The 20,698-nt window shown below is 40.7% G+C and overlaps 2 protein-coding genes across 2 annotated transcripts in view; one reads left to right on the top strand and one right to left on the bottom strand.

Moving 5' to 3' along the window:
* The window catches only part of LOC119738397 (dedicator of cytokinesis protein 3-like), a 43,703-nt gene extending 39,489 nt beyond the window's left edge, over positions 1–4,214 (bottom strand). Inside the window, exons 1-5 of the mRNA XM_038213281.1 lie at positions 4,208–4,214; positions 3,002–3,099; positions 1,889–2,073; positions 1,440–1,571; positions 147–255 (exon numbers count right to left, since the gene is read on the bottom strand). Of these exons, the coding sequence (XP_038069209.1) occupies positions 147–255; positions 1,440–1,571; positions 1,889–2,073; positions 3,002–3,099; positions 4,208–4,214 (531 nt within the window). The remainder of the gene's footprint in view (positions 1–146; positions 256–1,439; positions 1,572–1,888; positions 2,074–3,001; positions 3,100–4,207) is intronic.
* Positions 4,215–4,378: 164 nt separating this feature from the next.
* Positions 4,379–8,993, top strand: LOC119738395 (C-X-C chemokine receptor type 2-like). Its single transcript, XM_038213276.1, has 2 exons — positions 4,379–4,841; positions 8,989–8,993. Exons 1-2 carry the CDS (start codon positions 4,379–4,381, stop codon positions 8,991–8,993), a joined length of 468 nt encoding a protein of 155 aa, XP_038069204.1.
* Positions 8,994–20,698: the final 11,705 nt, after the last annotated feature.

The following is a 20,698-nucleotide window of genomic DNA, read 5'->3' as shown; positions in this document are numbered from 1 at the left end:
TCTATATTTTAAGGGGGGAATTGTAAATTTTCCACATTCTCCACAGGTGGCAGTGGGGCCCAGGATACAAAGTAGTCTAGTATTTGGGAGGGGGGAGGGGGCTAAGAAAGGGGAAGGGAGATGGGGAAGGTGTCATCCAGAGTTACCTGCTGCAGTTGCAGTTTGTCCTCTGTGTGCGTCATCAATTTGTTCATGGAGCCAAACAGACACCGCATGCTGTCTTGAATGTTGCCGTCGTGGAAGTCGCCCGTCGCCCTGCCCAGTCAGATTGAATAAGAGAAAGGGACAAGTGAGACCAGAGAGCGCCAAAATAACGATTCATACCTCTTCCCAAAATTTTAAGCAGACACTTTGAGGTAAGAACGATATGAAATGTGAGTAAAATGATGATATAATGATGTGAGTAAAATGATGATATAAGCTGCAGTGAAACAAATTCGAAAACAGCACATGGAGAGTGACTATGAGACCACAAGGCCCAGTCTAAACTTCATGCAAATGTGAAATGTGATGTGATTTTTCGAGGCTATGTGGCATTCACAGCCAATGTCCATCACCCATTACATACGACATTATAGAATGGCTACAATTTGGGCTGTGCTTGCAATGTGTTGCTTAGAGATACTTACCACAACACTCTGCAAGTTAAAAACAAAAAAAATGACGTCATGTTATAGAACATCACAAGGCATGTAGAATTGAATTCTACATTCAAGATATCTTTGGCTTATCACAATTAAGGCCACCAAAAAAGTCTCCGGTTTCTGGTATGGAGCTTGCCTCAAAATTGGTGCGGCGATGCGGATTTTGTTTTTTTCCTCTATTTTTTTTCTGTAAATGTCAGTTTGAGGTGGAGCTTGAGGTGACCTCAGTAAGGCCATAAGGCTTGAGAATACTGCACCCACTTATGATCTCGACCGACACGAACACTCTTCGGGAAATTTGGATAGTCAAGACAAAAATCAGAGAAAATGGTAGTAACGTTAGACCATACAGCGACATCGACATCGCGCAAGAGCTACCATGCTGGTCTTTAGTCTGCTCCCTTACATATTACGCTAATTAAAAAGCATTTACAGGTTCCAGATACACGACCATCACTCCCTCAGTCTGGCTTCCAGACACACAATTACAAAATAACAACACCGTCTGCAAATGGTGCCCGGTTTAATTTAGTGCACAATATATGGGAGCCCACAGAGGCCACATAAAGTTAATACTCAATCGTAACCCCATCCAAAAACACGTTAAAATTGTGCAGCAGCAGGATTCCAGTCGAACCAGTGAACCAGTGGCGGTTTTGGACATCATCTTATATTAGATTTTAAATTTTTTTTCCCGACGCGCACGGCTACGGCAACGCGCGCACATACCAGAAACTGGAGACTGGGGGGGGGGGGGGGGGCGCCTAAGGTACAATAAAAAGACAAGTATCTTACCTCTGGTACAAGACGTGTGACCTGAAGATAAACTTGAAGAGGTTCTGCACAGCCTTGAGGGTACTGACTACAATTTCAGCCTTCTCTATCATGGAGTTATCAATGTAACGCTTCAGTTCTTTCACCAAAAACCTGGGGAAGACAAATAGTTACAAAATGTGAGGTGTTCTGGTAAAATGAGACAGAATGGGCCAAGGTCAAAATGAGAGTTGCAGGTATTAGGAAAGAGAACAAAACTCCCCTTACAATACTGTTTGTTGCACTTCAATCGGACATTCCGTTGACAAGCTATGGTGGTTTTAACTTTGCATTTATCAACACATCAAAAATAGTAAAATACTGAGAAAAAGGACTTTCACGTGTGAGTTTTGTTTCTGAGAAAATGAAAGATGCCAACAGGCGAATATTAGCGCAGAATTCCGTGATAAGAAAACCCTTTTCAGTCTTACATGTGAGCTTGCGTGCTGGCAAAGAAGTTCTCAATGTAGGTGTCCAAAACGGTGGTGAAAGACTTGAATCGCGTGTCGCCCAAGATGCCCAGGATGTAGACCAGGGCATCGAAGACGTCCCTCTCAAAGTCTGCGGCTCTCTCGTCCAGGATGTTGAACAGTGCATCCAAGATGTCTTGAAGAACCTGACAGACGGAACAAAAAAATAACGTTACTCTTTTTTCACGTGGGGCTACCGCAAACCTTACATCTTTAGACTTTCAAAAGACGTTCAAGTCTTATGTTGTATCTTGTTACTCTGGGCAGGCATCTCGCTTTTGGACAATTGTGGTAGGTTGCTGCCCTGGCACGGTTTCTAGGACGGAATAATCTACGGGGTAAGGGTAAATTAACAGTGGATGGCCTCTACCCACCTAAATCCTGAAGTCCTCAAAATATTCCTGCAGCCAATTTAAAGAAACAGTGCTCAACGTACGCCATGCGTAGGACTTACGCAACAAATTTCATGTGCAGCTGTGCAACAAACTTACGATCGATTTCATGGAAAACTTGGCGTAGCTGCGCAACGTTATAAAACATCTTGGACGAGGATAATAGCAGCATTTACGACAGCTGTTTGTATTGTTCGGTCATGAAATAGTTGTTGAATCACCTCTGCCCTCCGACTTCCTTCCGAATCGTGCATCGTGAATCAACTCTAAAAACTCAGTCATGAGTAAAATGACATTCATTACCTCAGAAACAAAGCTGTGAGTGTGTATCAACTTTGATAACTTGTGCAATGACAGGCTTCTAGACGATCACAATTTGCTAGCAAAATAGTTCATTTTGAGTCGCTATGCCATAACTTACAGCACCTAAATGACTGCGCAAGTAACAACGTAATTTGTTGGGCAATTTGCGGACTTAAGCACTATGAAGTTTTCGTGATATGTGCCATAAGTGAAATGTCGCACAGCGTTAAATGTTGCCCAACTTAGACGATAAATTGTGGAGCAAGTGAAGTTACGCCATTTTGCGTAAAGTTTCATGAAATTGGCTGCTGCTGGATTCTGAAAGAATTCGGGGGGTTTAGGGCTAAAGTCACACTACATTTATTTTTCAATGACTCACCCGTACAATCTCTTGACCTCCTACTTTGGTGATTCTATGCAGGGTCTCCTTAAGTCGCTGCGGATGGGCCTTCCATTTCAACAGATTCAAGAGAAACACTTAAAAGGGAAAGAAAAACAAAAGAAAAACATAAAGGGAAAACCACAGGTTAAGTCTGGGAGCACTAATCATCCATCTGACTTTTCATTTCTTTTTAGCTTCAAACCTACAACTAGTTAAATTTGCTTGTCACGCAATTTGCTCATTTCTAACAATAAAACTACACAAACTCCACCGAATTATGTTGAAAAAGCAACCTTTTACACTATTCAAGAAAACAGAGAGAAAACATGCGCAACCATTTGATTGCAAAACAGTCAATGGTCAATAGAACTCTATATTTCCAACGATCAGTCGATTGACTCATCGTTGGGCAGTTAAAAAACCTTCCTGCACAATCATGGAATGTCCAAATTTTATAAAATTTTATAATGTGTCTTGCACATTAAATATGTGCAAGACATCGGGTAGGGTTTGCATGAAGACAGTGCATTGTGCTGACATCAAGGGGGAATTGGGAAGAAATGTAGGGTCCATCAATGAAATATTTTCAGAATAATCCCAACTTACTATTTTAAAGCCGCCAATTTAAAGCAACTAGTTTACAGGTGCTATTTATGTCGAGGAGAGTGCTTTTTGTCAGAATCTTTGGCAACTAAAAAGATATTTGTCCTAAGAACACTTGACCAGGCAATTGGTGTTTTCCCAGCCAGGAGCTTCCAATTTCAAACAAGCGATAATGCCGCTGCTAATCTGACAATGAAGTCATCAACTTCTTGACATGAGGCAAGTTAATAAGGTAGGAATTAGCAACAGTTGAGGACAAGTTGGTGTGTTGTTTTTACAAAACAGATCAGACTGCCAACTGATGAATATACTGTAAATGGAAATTGACAGGTACGGTACCGGTAATGGCAATTTGCAGGAAATTGAGGTCAGCTCAAAAGGCATCCAAAGATTGCCTTCAGTGTAATATGAACGCGACACTCACAATGACAATATCAAAAAATAATGAATATCAAGGAGCTAATCAGAGACTGGCCAATCATCACTGACCTATGGTTACCGGTGTATACACACTTCCTCAAGTGCATGATAAGGACAAGCCACACCCATTTAGTTCTTTTCAAGACATAAAGCCTACAAAAATCTCTGGATGCAGTTTACCACTCATTTGCAATATGTGATGCTTTTCTGACTACATTCATTCCTATTACCTTCAAAGATTCAATGAAAAAATGACAGTTTTTGGTCAAAAATCAGTTCTGCTGTCTGTGTAATTCATACCCTGGAGTAAAATAAAAAATCCTACTGAAGGATTGAACCCGACCAAGCAAGATGAACATCAACATGAATTCAACAGGAACTAATGAAGAACTGTCTACATTCAATGCATCCACGACCCCAATGACTCAGAACAGAATTGAGTACAACTTCATCCGATGCATCCTGCTCGTCATAACGACCATCCTACTTCTGACCCTCAACCCGCTGTGTCTTGTGGTCCTGAGGCACGTCCGCAGCATCCAGGAAACAACCAAGATATTCCTCAGATCCATGACAGTTGCCGATCTTGGCATAGGACTCTTCCAAGCTCTACCGATGACTGTCCTTGCAATTTCCGAGACTGAGCACATCAGCGATGTGTTTTGCAGTGTGCTGTCGTTTGCCCAGTGCATTGCAATCTACAGTCCCCAGATATCACTCCTGCTGCTGACTGTGGATCGCTACATTTCAGTGGTGCACGCACTGCGCTACCCATCTCTTGTAACTGTGAAGCGGGCCAGAATTTCTGTCTGTTGTATGTGGGGATCCCTCCCCTTGATTGTTACTGCATACGGATTTATATCACATTGGAAAACTGAATACATCAAATCTATCCCAAGCTGTGTATTTCAGCTCAGCATAATAGGACAAATAGCCTATTCAAGTATATTAGTCATCACTCTGCTTGTTATTCTCATAGCATATGCACGACTGTTCATGATATCGCGACACCAAGCGAGAGCCATCCAAGTCGAAAACCAAATCGCTCAACCGGGCAACCCTGCTGCGAGGCCTGACAACAAGGCACTAAAAACAGTCCTCATTATTGTTTTGACTGCATCTGTTGCCAACCTCTTGCCACTCTTCAGTGTGTTTCTTTTCATACATGGTAAAGACCCAATAGTAATCCTGTTCACCTATGTGCTGCCTGTCCTGACAAACAGTTGGCTTAACGTGGTCATCTATTATCTCAGAAACCAAGATTTTCGTCGAGTGACCCATGATCTCCTGATATCTATCTACCAATCTTGTAAAAGCTGCATGCCATGTGCTGCAAACTGAACTGAGGGGTGTTCAAATAACTGTTGGCAGCTTTCGTAACATCATTTGGTGAAAAAAAAAAGATAAGCTACAGTGGAGGAATAAGAACATCTAAAAATCAATTGTCATATCAGTGACTGCCACTTTATATGTTACTTTCTATAAAAGAAAAGGAATTGCTATCTCACTCATGCTTAGTGGGTTATGTGTGCAATGTTCAACATGTATTACAGTATGCATACATTTGCAACTACCGATCCGAAACTTACACAACTTTCAATCTTTTCAATCCTTAAACAACTTCAACAATAAAGTTCATACAAATAGCCATCCTTAATCTATGATAATTAAGTTAAAACATGACAATAAAACTAACATTTGTACATACCTCTGGCAGAATAAAAATGATGGAAATGATAAGTGAATGTTCAGGCCTGACAGCTGAAACAATACACTTTTAAATTTCAGTTGGCCACTCCCCCAACAGCGCCCTCTGTTGTTCTGGCCAAAGTCATACAATTTTAATTTCATTCAAGAAAAGTTTTCTTAAAATGAGAAAGTATTTTTTTGTACAATGCATCAACAAAGAACACTTGGCAAGAATAATTTTCTTGAAGTGTAGCATTTTTTGAAGACAAGAATTGTTTTTATGAACAGGAAATATTTTCTTAAAATAAGAAAATAGATGGCAAATATGAGAAAAACACAGTTCGTAGTTCTTAAACAAATTTCTTATGTAAGTAATTTTCTTAAAATTAGAAAATTTTCTTGTAATGAGAATAATTTTGAGAAAAAAAATCGTAAAAAAAGATATAATTTCTTCAAGTATATTTTATTAAATATTTTAAGAAGTATTTTCTTGCCCATTTTCTTTTTTCTTACAAATTATCTTAAATCTAGAATATTTTTCTAATTTCAAGAAAAGTTTTCTTAAGTAAGAAAATATTTTTGGCAGTGAGGTCTCTCATTTCGGGAACAGCTATGGTTGAGAAGATCGTCTCCACACTAATGGGCGTCAGACTTGATCCCAACAGACTTAGGTCAGGCCCCGTGATGCCCCACCACAATATTCTCATTGCCCTTTGAATACAGTTTTCAACATGTACAAGTGATTCAGAAATGATAAACATATTTGAACATGTTGAAATGTTCAGCCAGCCACAGACATTAAATATTCGTTAATGATTTGGAAATAAAATTGAGGTCGCTCTGAGAGGTCTCTCATTTCGGGAACAGCCATGGTTGAGAAGATCATCTCCACGTTAATAGAGGCCTTTTCACATTGTCCAAAATCTCCGGGTTGGAACCGGTTCCAACCCCGAGATTTTTTTCAACCCTTTTCCCACTTCTAAAATTTCAACCCGGTTCCGACCCGGGTAGAGTGCTCTAGCCGGATCGAAATCAACCCTGGGAGGGACCAGGGTTGAAAATCTCAACCCGGATCGAAATTGCATTTTTCGGCGTGAACCGTGTCGAAAATGATAGTGTGAACCGCCCCCCGGGTTGAGTCACTCACGGCCGATCCGTGTTGAGTTGAGGCCAACATTTTACCGAAAATCTGACAAGCCGTGCATAATATTTCCCTCCACCACTATCGCCGTCACAAACACCGATCCCGAAACAATTGCTCCCTAATTATCATCCAATAATGTATCGGTGTATGGAGCATCCTTTACCGAGTCTGGGCTTGTATTAGGTCCGCAAAATGTACCCCAAAAATGTACATTTCTAATGTTAAATAGAACGAATCGTCTAACGAAATGACCGGAGCCATTTTGGAAATATTGCACACAGCTGCGCTGGTGTCGTACAAAAATCGGACTCCCAAATTGGATTCGTTTATACTCTCTTATTATTGGTCAAACCCTTTCCCGTGACAGGTCCTTCTCCTAATAGGCATGCGCAATACTACCAATGAGTCCGTATTTCACAGAGTAGTAAATTCACGCTGCACACCGGCCTGTCCGTAAGCCTCGTGCGCGCAGCAGCCGCGGGCGTCGCAATGCATTATGGGATTGAGAAAATCATCGCAGCGCCCTGTGTCGAGAATTTGTAGTGTGAATTCACAGGGGCCGTAGCCGGATTGAACGTTACACGGTTCACGTAGCGGCCGTTCCCGTAAAGGACAGTGTGAACGTCGCGTCTCTCCGATCCGTGTCGAAAAATACTCGGGCTGAACCGGGTTGGATCCGGGTAGGTTTCAACACGGTTTGAAACGGAGATAGTGTGAAAAGGCCTTAGGTGTCAGACTTGATCCCGAAGGTCCGAAGTCCCATTGGTCCGAAGTCCCATTGGCCCGACGTCCCATTGGTCCAAAGTCCCATTGGCCCGACGTCCCATTGGTCCGACGTCCCATTGGTCCGACATCCCATTGGTCCGACATCCCATTGGTCTGATGGCCCATGGCTCTATATGTTCCATTGTCCATACGTCCCATTGGTCCGACGTCCCATTGGTTCAACGTCCCATTGGTCTGAAGTCCCATTGGTCTGACGTCCCATTGGTCCGGCGTCCCATTGGTACAAAGCCATTGGTACAACGTCCCATTGGTCTGACGCCCCATAGGATAAGGGTTAGGGTTAGGGTCAGTCAACCTGAACCAATGTAACAACACAGTATTATGTTTCATCGGACCAATGGGATGTCGGACCAATGGGACGACAAAACAATGGAACGTCGGACCAATGGGAAGTCGGGCCAATGGTACGCCGGACTATCGAGACGTAACCATTACAAAGAAAGATTATGACATTCCAGCATGGTGAACCATTGAAGGAAAGTGCCCCCTGAGTACGTTTTGATTTTTGTTTTACCTTACATGTACTCAGCTACTAAAGTGCTTGGGGCAAAACATCAGGTCCTCTGAGGCTAATTGTTAAGCCATGTCAGAATCACTTATTTTGCGGCTGTGGCTTGCATTTTTTTCCATTGACAAACTATAAGGAAAAGAGGAAATACCATCAGACAGCTCTCCCCAGTTTGGTCATGGCCTTACTATTCTGGGTGAGCTTGATAAAGCAGATGATGGGGCAGACTGAAATACTGTCCATTCCTTCATTTTCCTGCTGTAGGTGTGGTTGCTGAACACCCCGCCTCATTTATTTAGGATTAACTGCTTTGACAACTCAATCTCATGTAATTAAAAATGTTATAAGTGTGATGATAAAGTATGATGATAGTTTGAAGTGTAATACTTACATTAGGTTAGCTGATTAAGAGCAATTTGACTAATCCCTATCACTTTGGAAGGCAGTTATTATTAAAATGCTTGTTCAGCCCATCACAGAAGTAAGTATTGAATTTGCAGTACTCATGAAATAAAAAGTTTCCGGAGCGTGCTGAAGTAGGTTTATGCCTCAGGGAAACTGTGAGAATGATGAAAAAAGTATTATGAATTACGGCCCATATGATGCCAACTTAAGCTTGTAAAATTGCTCAATTCAATACCGTATTTATATCCCTTAAAACATAAATTGGAAACAGTTTTAGATGAAAAAAAACCCCCAGTTTCTGGCAGTAATTGGTGTATGAGCTACCACAGGGCAAACCATCAACACAGATTTTGAACTGACAAATGTACATGTAACTGGGTGATCGATTTTCTTTTTTCTTCATTTTCCCTCTTATTTTTCCTATTTAAGGTTAGCACCTATGCTAGATACTTATTATAATTCTAGGGTCAGAAAACAGCAGGTTGTTTGTTATATCAAAGAACTAGATTCTGAACAAACATTTGGCAATAAAAAGGGAACGGTCCTAAAAACAAATTGAACGGGCACTTGATGTTTTCCACCTCAAGAGCTTCCAGTTTTGAACACGCAATAATGCCGCTGCTCATCTGACATTTAATAAGCAACAGTTGAGGACCAGTTGGCCTGTTGTGATTTATAAAGAACAATAAACACAAACAAGACCGGCCACTGATATAATTGCATTGTAACTAGGGAAATACAAAGGTACATGTAATTGCATTTTGCAGGAAATTACCAGCAGCGCAAAAAGCATCCTACAGTTGCTTTGTAATATGAATGCGCCGCTCACAATGAAAATAATAATTTTGTCAATAAAAGGGAAAAGAATAGCAAGGAGCCAAGCAGAGTCTTACACAATTATAGAGACTGGCCAATCAGCACTGACCTTTTGTTATATACACACTACCGTACCTCTATGCACAAGGACAAGATGCACCCATTTCATTAGTTTTTTTCCAAGAGACAAAGCCTACTTGCAGACAGAAATCTCTGCATGCAATTTACCATTAATTGACAATATGTGACGCTTTTCATACTACATCTATCCTTATTACGTTCAAACAGTTCAATGTAAATGTGAAAGATTTTTGTCAAAGATCAGTTCTGCTTTCAGTGTAATTCGTACCCTGGAGTAAACTAAAACAAATCTTACTGAAGGATTGAACCCAACCAAGTAAGATGAGCATCAACATGAATTCTACAGGAACTAATGAAGACCTGTCTACATTCAATGCATCCACGACCCCAATGACTCAGGACAGAATTGAGTACAACTTCATCCGATGCATCCTGCTCAGTATAACAACAATTCTACTTCTGACCCTCAACCCGCTGTGTCTTGTGGTCCTGAGGCATGTCTGCAGCATCCAGGAAACAACCAAGATATTCCTCAGATCCATGACGGTTGCTGATCTCGGGGTGGGACTCTTCCGGGCTCTCCCAATGACTGTGTTAGTGATTTCTGAGACTGAGCATATCGGTGATGCGCTTTGCAAAGTGCTGTCATTTGTCGACTGCATCCTAAGCTTCAGTCCCCAGATGTCACTCCTGCTGCTGACTGTGGATCGCTACATTTCAGTGGTGCATGCGTTGCGCTACCCATCTCTTGTAACTGTGAAGAGGGCTTGCATTTCTGTTTGTTGTTTGTGGGGAGCAGTTGTTTTGATGATAACAGTATACGGATTTACATCACATTGGAAAACTGCATACTACACATCTATCCCAGCGTGTGCATTTCAACCAAATTTCTCCTGGACAACTGTACATATAGTCTATTCAAGCATTCTTGTTAGCACTCTGTTAGTTATTCTCACAGCGTATGCTCGACTGTTTATGATATCAAGACACCAAGCGAGAGCCATCCAAGTCGAAAACCAAATCGCTCAACCAAGAAATCCTGCTGCAAGACCCGACAACAAGGCCCTAAAAACAGTCCTCATTATAGTTTTGACTGCATCTGTTGCCAACCTCTTGCCACTCTGTTCATTTATCTTACAAAGTGCACACCCAATAGCAGTCCTGTTCACCTATGTGCTGCCTGTCCTGACAAACAGTTGGCTTAACGTGGTCATCTATTATCTCAGAAACCAAGATTTTCGTCGAGTGACCCATGATCTGCTGATATCTAACTACCGATCTTGTAAATGCTGCATGCCATTTGCTGCAAACTGAGCTGAGGGGTGTTCAAATAACTGTTGGCAGCTTTTGTAACATCATTTGGTGAAAAAAAGATAAGCTACAGAATAACTGGATTAATAAAGTGCAAAATTCATTGAGTAGATTAAGGAGCAGTTGAGTAGAATATGTACTCGTGGAACGGTATAATTGCAAGGGGTTGACTCAATTCAAAATAAAATTAAAGAAAGTAAAAAAAAAAGGAATTTTTTTTTTTTACACAGAAAATTTTTTTTTAAAAAAAGATAACAATTTGAACAGATTGCTTGAAGTATTACTTGTACCAAAAAACGACTCTGGCCCAACTTTAAACAACTGCTTGTTCAAAATTACAGATTTTTTTTAACCTCATGACCGTGATTTAGGATCCCTTTCTCTACCCAAGTACATGTATATTGTGGTGGAAAGTGTAAGGGCTTAGGGCCAGTTTATTTCCATTGTTTTTTACTGCATGTATTGTGAATGTGCAAGACTATGCATGCGATTAGGTTTATGTACGAAACTATGCACGTGACTATTAGGTTCACAGGCTGGGCAAAGCTTAGCACCCAGAGGAGCTGCCACAGGAATGGCAATGGTAAGCCAAGGTTGTACATTGCTGATGCTGTTGTGCATTGCTGATGATGTTGTGCATTGCTGATGATGTTGTGCATTACTGATGATGTTATACATCTCTGATGTTGTGAATTCCTACTACTATTATATTGCTCATGTTGTTGTATATTGCTCTTGTTGTTGTTTAGTGCTGATGCTGTTGTATATTGCTGACGCCGTTGTACGTTTTTTGCTAATGTTGCTATGAATTCCTGATGTTGTTGTACAAATGTACTTTGCTGATGCCGTTGTAAATTGCTGATGCTGTTGTACATGTATTCCAGATGCTTTTGCGCATATTTGACTTTGTGGTGCATTACTGATGCTGTTGCACATTGCTACCGCCAGCAGTAGGTTAGGGTTGTATCCCGTATAGGAAAGGACCCAGATCATAAAACAACCACCAACATTAAAGTCCAATTACTGTACATTTATTGATTAGTGCTGAATAAATTGTATTAATTGTGCTGACAAATCTGATGTCAAGGGGTCTTTGTTGCAGGTTTATTGCGTAGATTAGCAGACTAACAATCAGTCACAATAGGTAATAAATTTCCTACAATATGGGCCTTGACCCTTCCCCTTGAGGTCGCTCTAAGAGGTCTCTCATTTCGGGAACAGCTATGGTTGAGAATATCGTCTCCACACTAATGGGCGCCAGACTTGATCCCAACAGACTTACAATGTAGGTCAGGCCCCGTGATGCCCCACCACAATATTCTCATTGCCCTTTGAATACAGTTTTCAACATGTACAAGTGATTCAGAAATGATAAACATATTTGAACATGTTGAAATGTTCAGCCAGCCACAGACATTAAATATTCGTTAATGATTTGGAAATAAAATTGAGGTCGCTCTGAGAGGTCTCTCATTTCGGGAACAGCCATGGTTGAGAAGATCGTCTCCACACTAATACATGTAGGTGTCAGACTTGATCCCGAAGGTCCAAAGTCCCATTGGACCAAAGTCCCATTGGTCCGACGTCCCATTGGTCCGACGTCCCATTGGTCCAAAGTCCCATTGGTCTGACGTCCAATTGGTCCAGTGTCCCATTGGTACGAAGCCATTGGTACAACGTCCCATTGGTCTGACGCCCCATAGGATTAGGGTTAGGGTCAGTCAACCTGAACCAGTGTAACAACACAGTATTATGTTTCATCGGACCAATGGGATGTCGGACCAATGGGACGACAAAACAATGGAACGTCGGACCAATGGGACGTCGGGCCAATGGAACGTTGGACCATTGGCACGTCGGACCATTGGGACGTCGGACCAATGGTACGCCAAACTATCGAGACATAACCATTACAACGAAAGTTTATGACATTCCAGCATGATGAACCATTGAAGGTGAGTGCCAACTGTGTATGTTTTGATTTTTGTTTTACCTTATTCAGATACTAAAGTGCTAGGAGCAAAACATCAGGTCCTCTATTAAAAAGGCTAATTGTTAAGCCATGTCAGAATCACTTATTTTGTGGCTGTGGCTTGCATTTTTTTTACCACTTACAAACTATAAGGAAAAGAGGAAATACTGTCAGACAGCTGTCCCCATTTTGGTCATGGCCTTACTATTCTGGGTGAGCTTGATGAAGCAGATGATGGGGCAGACTGAAATACTGTCCATTCCTTCATTTTCCTGCTGTAGGTGTGGTTGCTGAACACCCCGCCAATGGGATGTCGGACCAATGGGACGACAAAACAATGGAACGTCGGACCAATGGGAAGTCGGGCCAATGGTACGCCGGACTATCGAGACGTAACCATTACAAAGAAAGATTATGACATTCCAGCATGGTGAACCATTGAAGGAAAGTGCCCCCTGAGTACGTTTTGATTTTTGTTTTACCTTACATGTATTCAGCTACTAAAGTGCTAGGAGCAAAACATCAGGTCCTCTGAGGTTAATTGTTAAGCCATGTCAGAATCACTTATTTTTCGGCTGTGGCTTGCATTTTTTTTCCATTGACAAACTATAAGGAAAAGAGGAAATACCGTCAGACAGCTCTCCCCAGTTTGGTCATGGCCTTACTATTCTGGGTGAGCTTGATGGAGTAGATGATGATTCAGACTGTACTACTGTCCATTCCTTCATTTTCCTGCTGTAGGTGTGGTTGCTGAACACCCCGCCCCCTAAATTTAGGGTCAACTGCTTTGACAACTCAATCTCATGTAATTAAAAATGTTATAAGTGTGATGATAAAGTATGATGATAGTTTGAAGTTTAATACTTACATGTAGCTTAACTGATCAAGAGCAATTTGACTAATCCCAAACACTTTGGAAGGCGTTTATTATTAAAATGCTTGTTTAGCCCATCACAGAGGTAAATATTGAATTTGCAGTACTCATGAAATAAACAGTTTCTGGAGCGTGCTGAAGTAGTTTTATGCCTCAGAGGAATTTTGGGAATGATGACAAAAGTATTATGAATTACGGCCCATATGATGCCAACTTAAGCTTGTAAAATTGCTCAATTCAAAACTGTATATTTATTTCCCTTAAAACATAAATTGGAAACAGTTTTAGATGAAAAAAAACTCCCAGTTTCTGGCAGTAATTGGTGTATGAGCTACCACAGGGCAAACCATCAACACAGATCTTGAACTGACAAATGTTCATGTAACCATGGTAACTGGGTGATCAATTTTCTTTTGTCTTCATTTTCCCTCTTATTTTTCCCATTTAAGGTTAGCACCTACGCTAGATACTTAGTATAATTCTAGGGTCAGAAAACAGCAGGTTGTTTGTTATGTCAAAGAACTTGATTCTGAACAAACATTTGGCAATAAAAAGAGAACGGTCCTAAAAAAAATTGAACGGGCACTTGATGTTTTCCACCTCAAGAGCTTCCAGTTTTAAACAAGCAATAATGCCGTCGCTCATCTAACATTTAATAAGCAACAGTTGAGGACCAGTTGGCCTGTTGTCATTTTTCAACCTTGCCGTTCATGATTTTTAGTGTAAAAGTACATTTTTAACATTCATTTTATTGCATATCAAGTTTTTTATCAACTCAAAACCAACTGAAACCAATAGCATTTGTGATAAACAATGGACAAAAACAAGTTAAAGTTTACCAAAGTGTTTATTTACACCATAACAGATGTTCAAATATGCCTTTTTATTCAATTTCACAAAAATTCACCATTTTCGTACACATTTCCTAGATACAAAATAAAGTCATTTAATCGACATATATATTTGGCCATAACTTTGGATTGCATGGGTCATTTTTGCAATTTTACCATCATTTGATTTCTTTTTGGGTGGGCTTTACAATGAAAGCAATCCCTTAAACAAATACAACCATTTAAAAAAAAGTTCACTAGCCCTAGTTTCATTGTGATTAAATGCTGCCACTCAAGATGACAATATTCCACATCAATGATCAACCAGAATACAAGAGAATACCAAGCAGTTCTCGGCAATTCAAAGACTGGCTGACTATCACAGACTCTATCAAACATACAAGCTTACCCTGAGTGGCATTTCAATGACAAGCCGCCACCATTACAAAGAAGGATTAAACATTCTGTCATGGTGCTTGAAAAGTATACAAATAATGAATATTTATGAGTGCAATGGTAAAAATCAAATTCCCGTCAGTACATGTAATTCATTCCTTGGAATAACAGATTAGTCCTGTCCATTCAGATGCAAATTTGTGGTCGGAACATTTCAAATATTTCCAAAATAAATTCACAATATTTGAGACAGGGAGACAATCAGATGTTTTTCCCAGCCATTTTTTACTGAATAAGGCCAAGCAGGTTGGTTTAAAAGTGATTAAATGCTGCCACTCAATATGACAGTATTCTACATCAACCAGAATGCAAGGGAGTACCAAGCAGTTGTCTGCCATACAAAGACTGGCAACTATCGCAGATAGGGATACAAAACAGCACGCTATCTGTAAATGTCAAAGAAATTGATTCCTGACAGAACGTTTGGCAACAAAAAGAGATTGGTACTATGAAAGCATTTCACCAGGCACATAATGTTTTCCTAATCAAAAGCTTCCAATTTTAACAAGCAATAGGCCTAATGTCTCTGCTCATTTGACTTTTAATATGCAATAGTTGAGGACCAGTCGTCGTGTTGTGACAATAAACAAGAATATCAAGGAGCCAAGCTGAGTCCTACACAGCACAGAGACTGACCAATCAGCACTGACCTTTGGTTACATGCACAGTACCTCTATGCATGATCAGGACGAGGCACACCCATTTAATTTTCTTCAAGAGATAAAAGCCTACGAACAGAAATCTCTACATGCAATTTACCACTGACAATATGCGACGTTTTTCTGACTACATCTAATCGTATTACGTCAAAAAGGGTTAAAAGTAAAATGAAAGATTTCTGTCACAGATCAGGTCTGCTGTCTGTGTAATTCATACCCTGGAGCAAAGCGAATGTTCCTACTGAAGGATTAAACCCGACCAAGTAAGATGAGCACCAACATGAATTCTACAGGAACTAATGAAGACCTGTCTACATTCAATGCATCCACGACCCCAATAACTCAGGACAGAATTGAGTACAACTTCATCCGATGCATCCTGCTCAGTATAACAACAATTCTACTTCTGACCCTCAACCCGCTGTGTCTTGTAGTCCTGAGGCACGTCCACAGCATCCAGGAAACAACCAAGATATTCCTCAGATCCATGACGGTTGCCGATCTCGGGGTGGGACTCTTCCGGGCTCTCCCAATGACTGTGTTAGTGATTTCTGAGACTGAGCATATTGGTGATGTGCTTTGCAAAGTGTTGGCTTATGCCGACAGCATCCTAATCTTCAGTCCTCAGATGTCACTCCTGCTGCTGACTGTGGATCGCTACATTTCAGTGGTGCACGCACTGCGCTACCCATCTCTTGTAACTGTGAAGCGGGCTCGCATTTCTGTCTGTTGTTTGTGGGGAGCAGTTGTTTTGATGATAACAGGATACGGATTTACAACACACAGGAAAACTGCATACATCAAATATATCCCAGCGTGTATGTTTCAACCAAATTCCTCTGAGCCATATGTACAAATAGTCTATTCAAGCATAGTAGTCGGCACTCTGTTAGTTATTCTCGCAGCATATGCTCGACTGTTCATGATATCACGACACCTAGCAAGAGCCATCCAAGTCGAAAACCAAATCGCTCAACCAGGAAACCCTGCTATGAGGCCCAACAACAAAGCCCTTAAAACAGTCCTCATTATAGTTTTGACTGCATCTGTTGCCAACCTCTTGCCAGTCTGTGCAATACTACTCTTAAAAAATCCAAGCCCAATATTAATCCTGTTCACCTATGTGCTGCCTGTCCTGACAAACAGTTGGCTTAACGTGGTTATCTATTATCTCAGAAACCAAGATTTCCGTAAAGTGACCCATGATCTCCTGATATCTATCTACCGATCTTGTAAAAGCTGCATGCCATGTGCTGCAAACTGAACTGAGGGGTGTTCAAATAACTGTTGGCAGCTTTTGTAACATCATTTGGAGAAAAAAAAGATTAGCTACAGTGGATTAATAAAGTGCAAAGTTCATTGAGTAGATTAAGGAGCAGTCGAGTAGAATATGTACTCGCGGAACGGTATAATTGCAAGGGGTTGACTCAATTCAAAATAAAATTAAAGAAAGTAAAAAAAAAAAAAAAAAAAAAGGATTCTTTTTTTACATAGAAAAAAAATAGTAAAAAAAAAGATAACAATTTGAACAGATTGCTTTAAGTATTACTTGTACCAAAAAACCGACTCTGGCACAACTTTAAACAACTGCTTGTTAAAAATTACAGATTTTTTTTTAACCTCATGACTGTGATTTAGGATCCCTTTCTCTACACAAGTACATGTACATTGTGGCGGAAAGTTTATTTCCATTGTTTTTACTGCATGTATTGTGAATGTGCAAGACTATGCATGCGATTAGGTTAATGTACGAAACTATGCACGTGACTATTAGGTTCCCAGGCTGGGCAAAGCTTAACGCCCAGAGGAGCTGCCACAGGAATGGCACTGGTAAGCCAAGGTTGTACATTGCTGATGCTGTTGTGCATTGCTGATGATGTTGTGCATTACTGATGATGTTGTACATCTCTGATGTTGTTGTGAATTCCTACTACTATTATACATTGCTCATGTTGTTGTATATTGCTCATGTTGTTGTTTAGTGCTGATGCTGTTGTATATATTGCTGATGCTGTTGTACGTTTTTTGCTAATGTTGTTATGAATTCCTGATGTTGTTGTGCATTGCTGATGCCGTTGTAAATTGCTGATGCTGTTGTGCATTGCTGATGATGTTGTGCATTACTGATGATGTTGTACATCTCTGATGTTGTTGTGAATTCCTACTACTATTATACATTGCTCATGTTGTTGTATATTGCTCATGTTGTTGTTTAGTGCTGATGCTGTTGTATATATTGCTGATGCTGTTGTTCGTTTTTTGCTAATGTTGTTATGAATTCCTGATGTTTTTGTGCATTGCTGATGCCGTTGTAAATTGCTGATGCTGTTGTACATTCCAGATGCTTTTGCGCATTTTTGACTTTGTGGTGCATTACTGATGCTGTTGCACATTGCTGCCGCCAGCAGTAGGTTAGGGTTGTATCCCGTATAGGAAAGGACCCAGATCATAAAACAACCACCAAAATTAAAGTCCAATTACTGTACATTTATTGATTAGTGCTGAATAAATTGTATTAATTGTGCTGACAAATCTGATGACAAGGGGTCTTTGTTGCAGGTTTATTGCGTATATTAGCAGACTAACAATCAGTCACAATAGGTAATACATTTCCTACAATATGGGCCTTGACCCTTCCCCTTGAGGTCACTCTGAGAGGTCTCTCATTTCGGGAACAGCTATCGTTCAGAAGATCGTCTCCACACTAATGGGCATCAGACTTGATCCCAACAGACTTAGGTCAGGCCCCGTGATGCCCCACCACAATATTCTCATTGCCCTTTGAATATAGTTTTCAACATGTATAAGCGATTCAGAAATGATAAACATATTTGAACATGTTGAAATGTTCAGCCAGCCACAGACATTAAATATTTGTTAATGATTTGGAAATAAAATTGAGGTCGCTCTGAGAGGTCTCTCATTTCGGGAACAGCCATGATTGAGAAAATCGTCTCCACACTATAGGTGTCAGACTTGATCCCGAAGGTCCGAAGTCCCATTGGTCCGAAGTCCCATTGGTCCGACGTCCCATTGGTCTGACATCCCATTGGTCAGAAGTCCCATTGGTCCGACGTCCCATTGGTCCAAAGTCCCATTGGTCTGACGTCCAATTGGTCCAGTGTCCCATTGGTTCGAAGCCATTGGTACGACGTCCCATTGGTCTGACGCCCCATAGGATTAGGGTTATGATCAGTCAACCTGAACCAGTGTAACAACACAGTATTATGTTTCATCAGACCAATGGGATGTCGGACCAATGGGACGTCAGAAAAATGGGACGTCGGACCAATGGGACGTTGGACCATTGCGATGTCGGACCATTGGGACGTCGGACCAATGGTACGCCGGACTATCGAGACATAACCATTACAACGAAAGTTTATGACATTCCAGCATGATGAACCATTGAAGGTGAGTGCCAACTGTGTATGTTTTGATTTTTGTTTTACCTTATTCAGATACTAAAGTGCTAGGAGCAAAACATCAGGTCCTCTATTAAAAAGGCTAACTGTTAAGCCATGTCAGAATCACTTATTTTGTGGCTGTGGCTTGCATTTTTTTTACCACTTACAAACTATAAGGAAAAGAGGAAATACTGTCAGACAGCTGTCCCCATTTTGGTCATGGCCTTACTATTCTGGGTGAGCTTGATGAAGCAGATGATGGGGCAGACTGAAATACTGTCCATTCCTTCATTTTCCTGCTGTAGGTGTGGTTGCTGAACACCCCGCCAATGGGATGTCGGACCAATGGGACGACAAAACAATGGAACGTCGGACCAATGGGAAGTCGGGCCAATGGTACGCCGGACTATCGAGACGTAACCATTACAAAGAAAGATTATGACATTCCAGCATGGTGAACCATTGAAGGAAAGTGCCCCCTGAGTACGTTTTGATTTTTGTTTTACCTTACATGTATTCAGCTACTAAAGTGCTTGGAGCAAAACATCAGGTCCTCTGAGGCTAATTGTTAAGCCATGTCAGAATCACTTATTTTGCGGCTGTGGCTTGCATTTTTTTCCATTGACAAACTATAAGGAAAAGAGGAAATACCGTCAGACAGCTCTCCCCAGTTTGGTCATGGCCTTACTATTCTGGGTGAGCTTGATAAAGCAGATGATGGGGCAGACTGAAATACTGTCCATTCCTTCATTTTCCTGCTGTAGGTGTGGTTGCTGAACACCCCGCCCCATTTATTTAGGATTAACTGCTTTGACAACTCAATCTCATGTAATTAAAAATGCTATAAGTGTGATGATAAAGTATGATGATAGTTTGAAGTTTAATACTTACATGTAGCTTAACTGATCAAGAGCAATTTGACTAATCCCAAACACTTTGGAAGGCGTTTATTATTAAAATGCTTGTTTAGCCCATCAAAGAGGTAAATATTGAATTTGCAGTACTTCATGAAATAAAAAGTTTCCGGAGCGTGCTGAAGTAGTTTTAAGCCTCAGAGGAACTATGAGAATGATGACAAAAGTATTATGAATAACGGTCCATATGATGCCAACTTAAGCTTGTAAAATTGCTCAATTCAATACTGTATTTATATCCCTTAAAACATAAATTGGAAACAGTTTTACATTAAAAAAAACCCCAGTTTCTGGCAGTAATTGGTGTATGAGCTACCACAGGGCAAACCATCAACACAGATCTTGAACTGACAAATGTACATGTAACTGGGTGATCAATTTTCTTTTGTCTTCATTTCCCCTCTTATTTTTCCTATTTAAGGTTAGCACCTATGCTAGATACTTATTATAATTCTAGGGTCAGAAAACAGCAGGTTGTTTGTTATATCAAAGAACTAGATTCTGAACAAACATTTGGCAATGAAAAGGGAACGGTCCTAAAAACAAATTGAACGGGCACTTGATGTTTTCCACCTCAAGAGTTTCCAATTTTAAACAAGCAATAATGCCGCTGCTCATCTGACATTTAATAAGCAACAGTTGAGGACCAGTTGGCCTGTTGTGATTTATAAAGAACAATAAACACAAACGAGACTGGCCACTGGTATAATTGCATTGTAACTAGGGAAATACAAAGGTAATGGCATTTTGCAGGAAATGACCAGCAGCGCAAAATGCATCCTACAGTTGCTTTGTAATATGAATGCGCCGCTCACAATG

This window comes from Patiria miniata, unplaced genomic scaffold (genome assembly GCF_015706575.1).
Source record: "Patiria miniata isolate m_02_andy unplaced genomic scaffold, ASM1570657v1 HiC_scaffold_3, whole genome shotgun sequence".
NCBI lineage: Eukaryota > Metazoa > Echinodermata > Asteroidea > Valvatida > Asterinidae > Patiria > Patiria miniata.
This window is presented reverse-complemented; position numbering and strand designations above follow the sequence as displayed.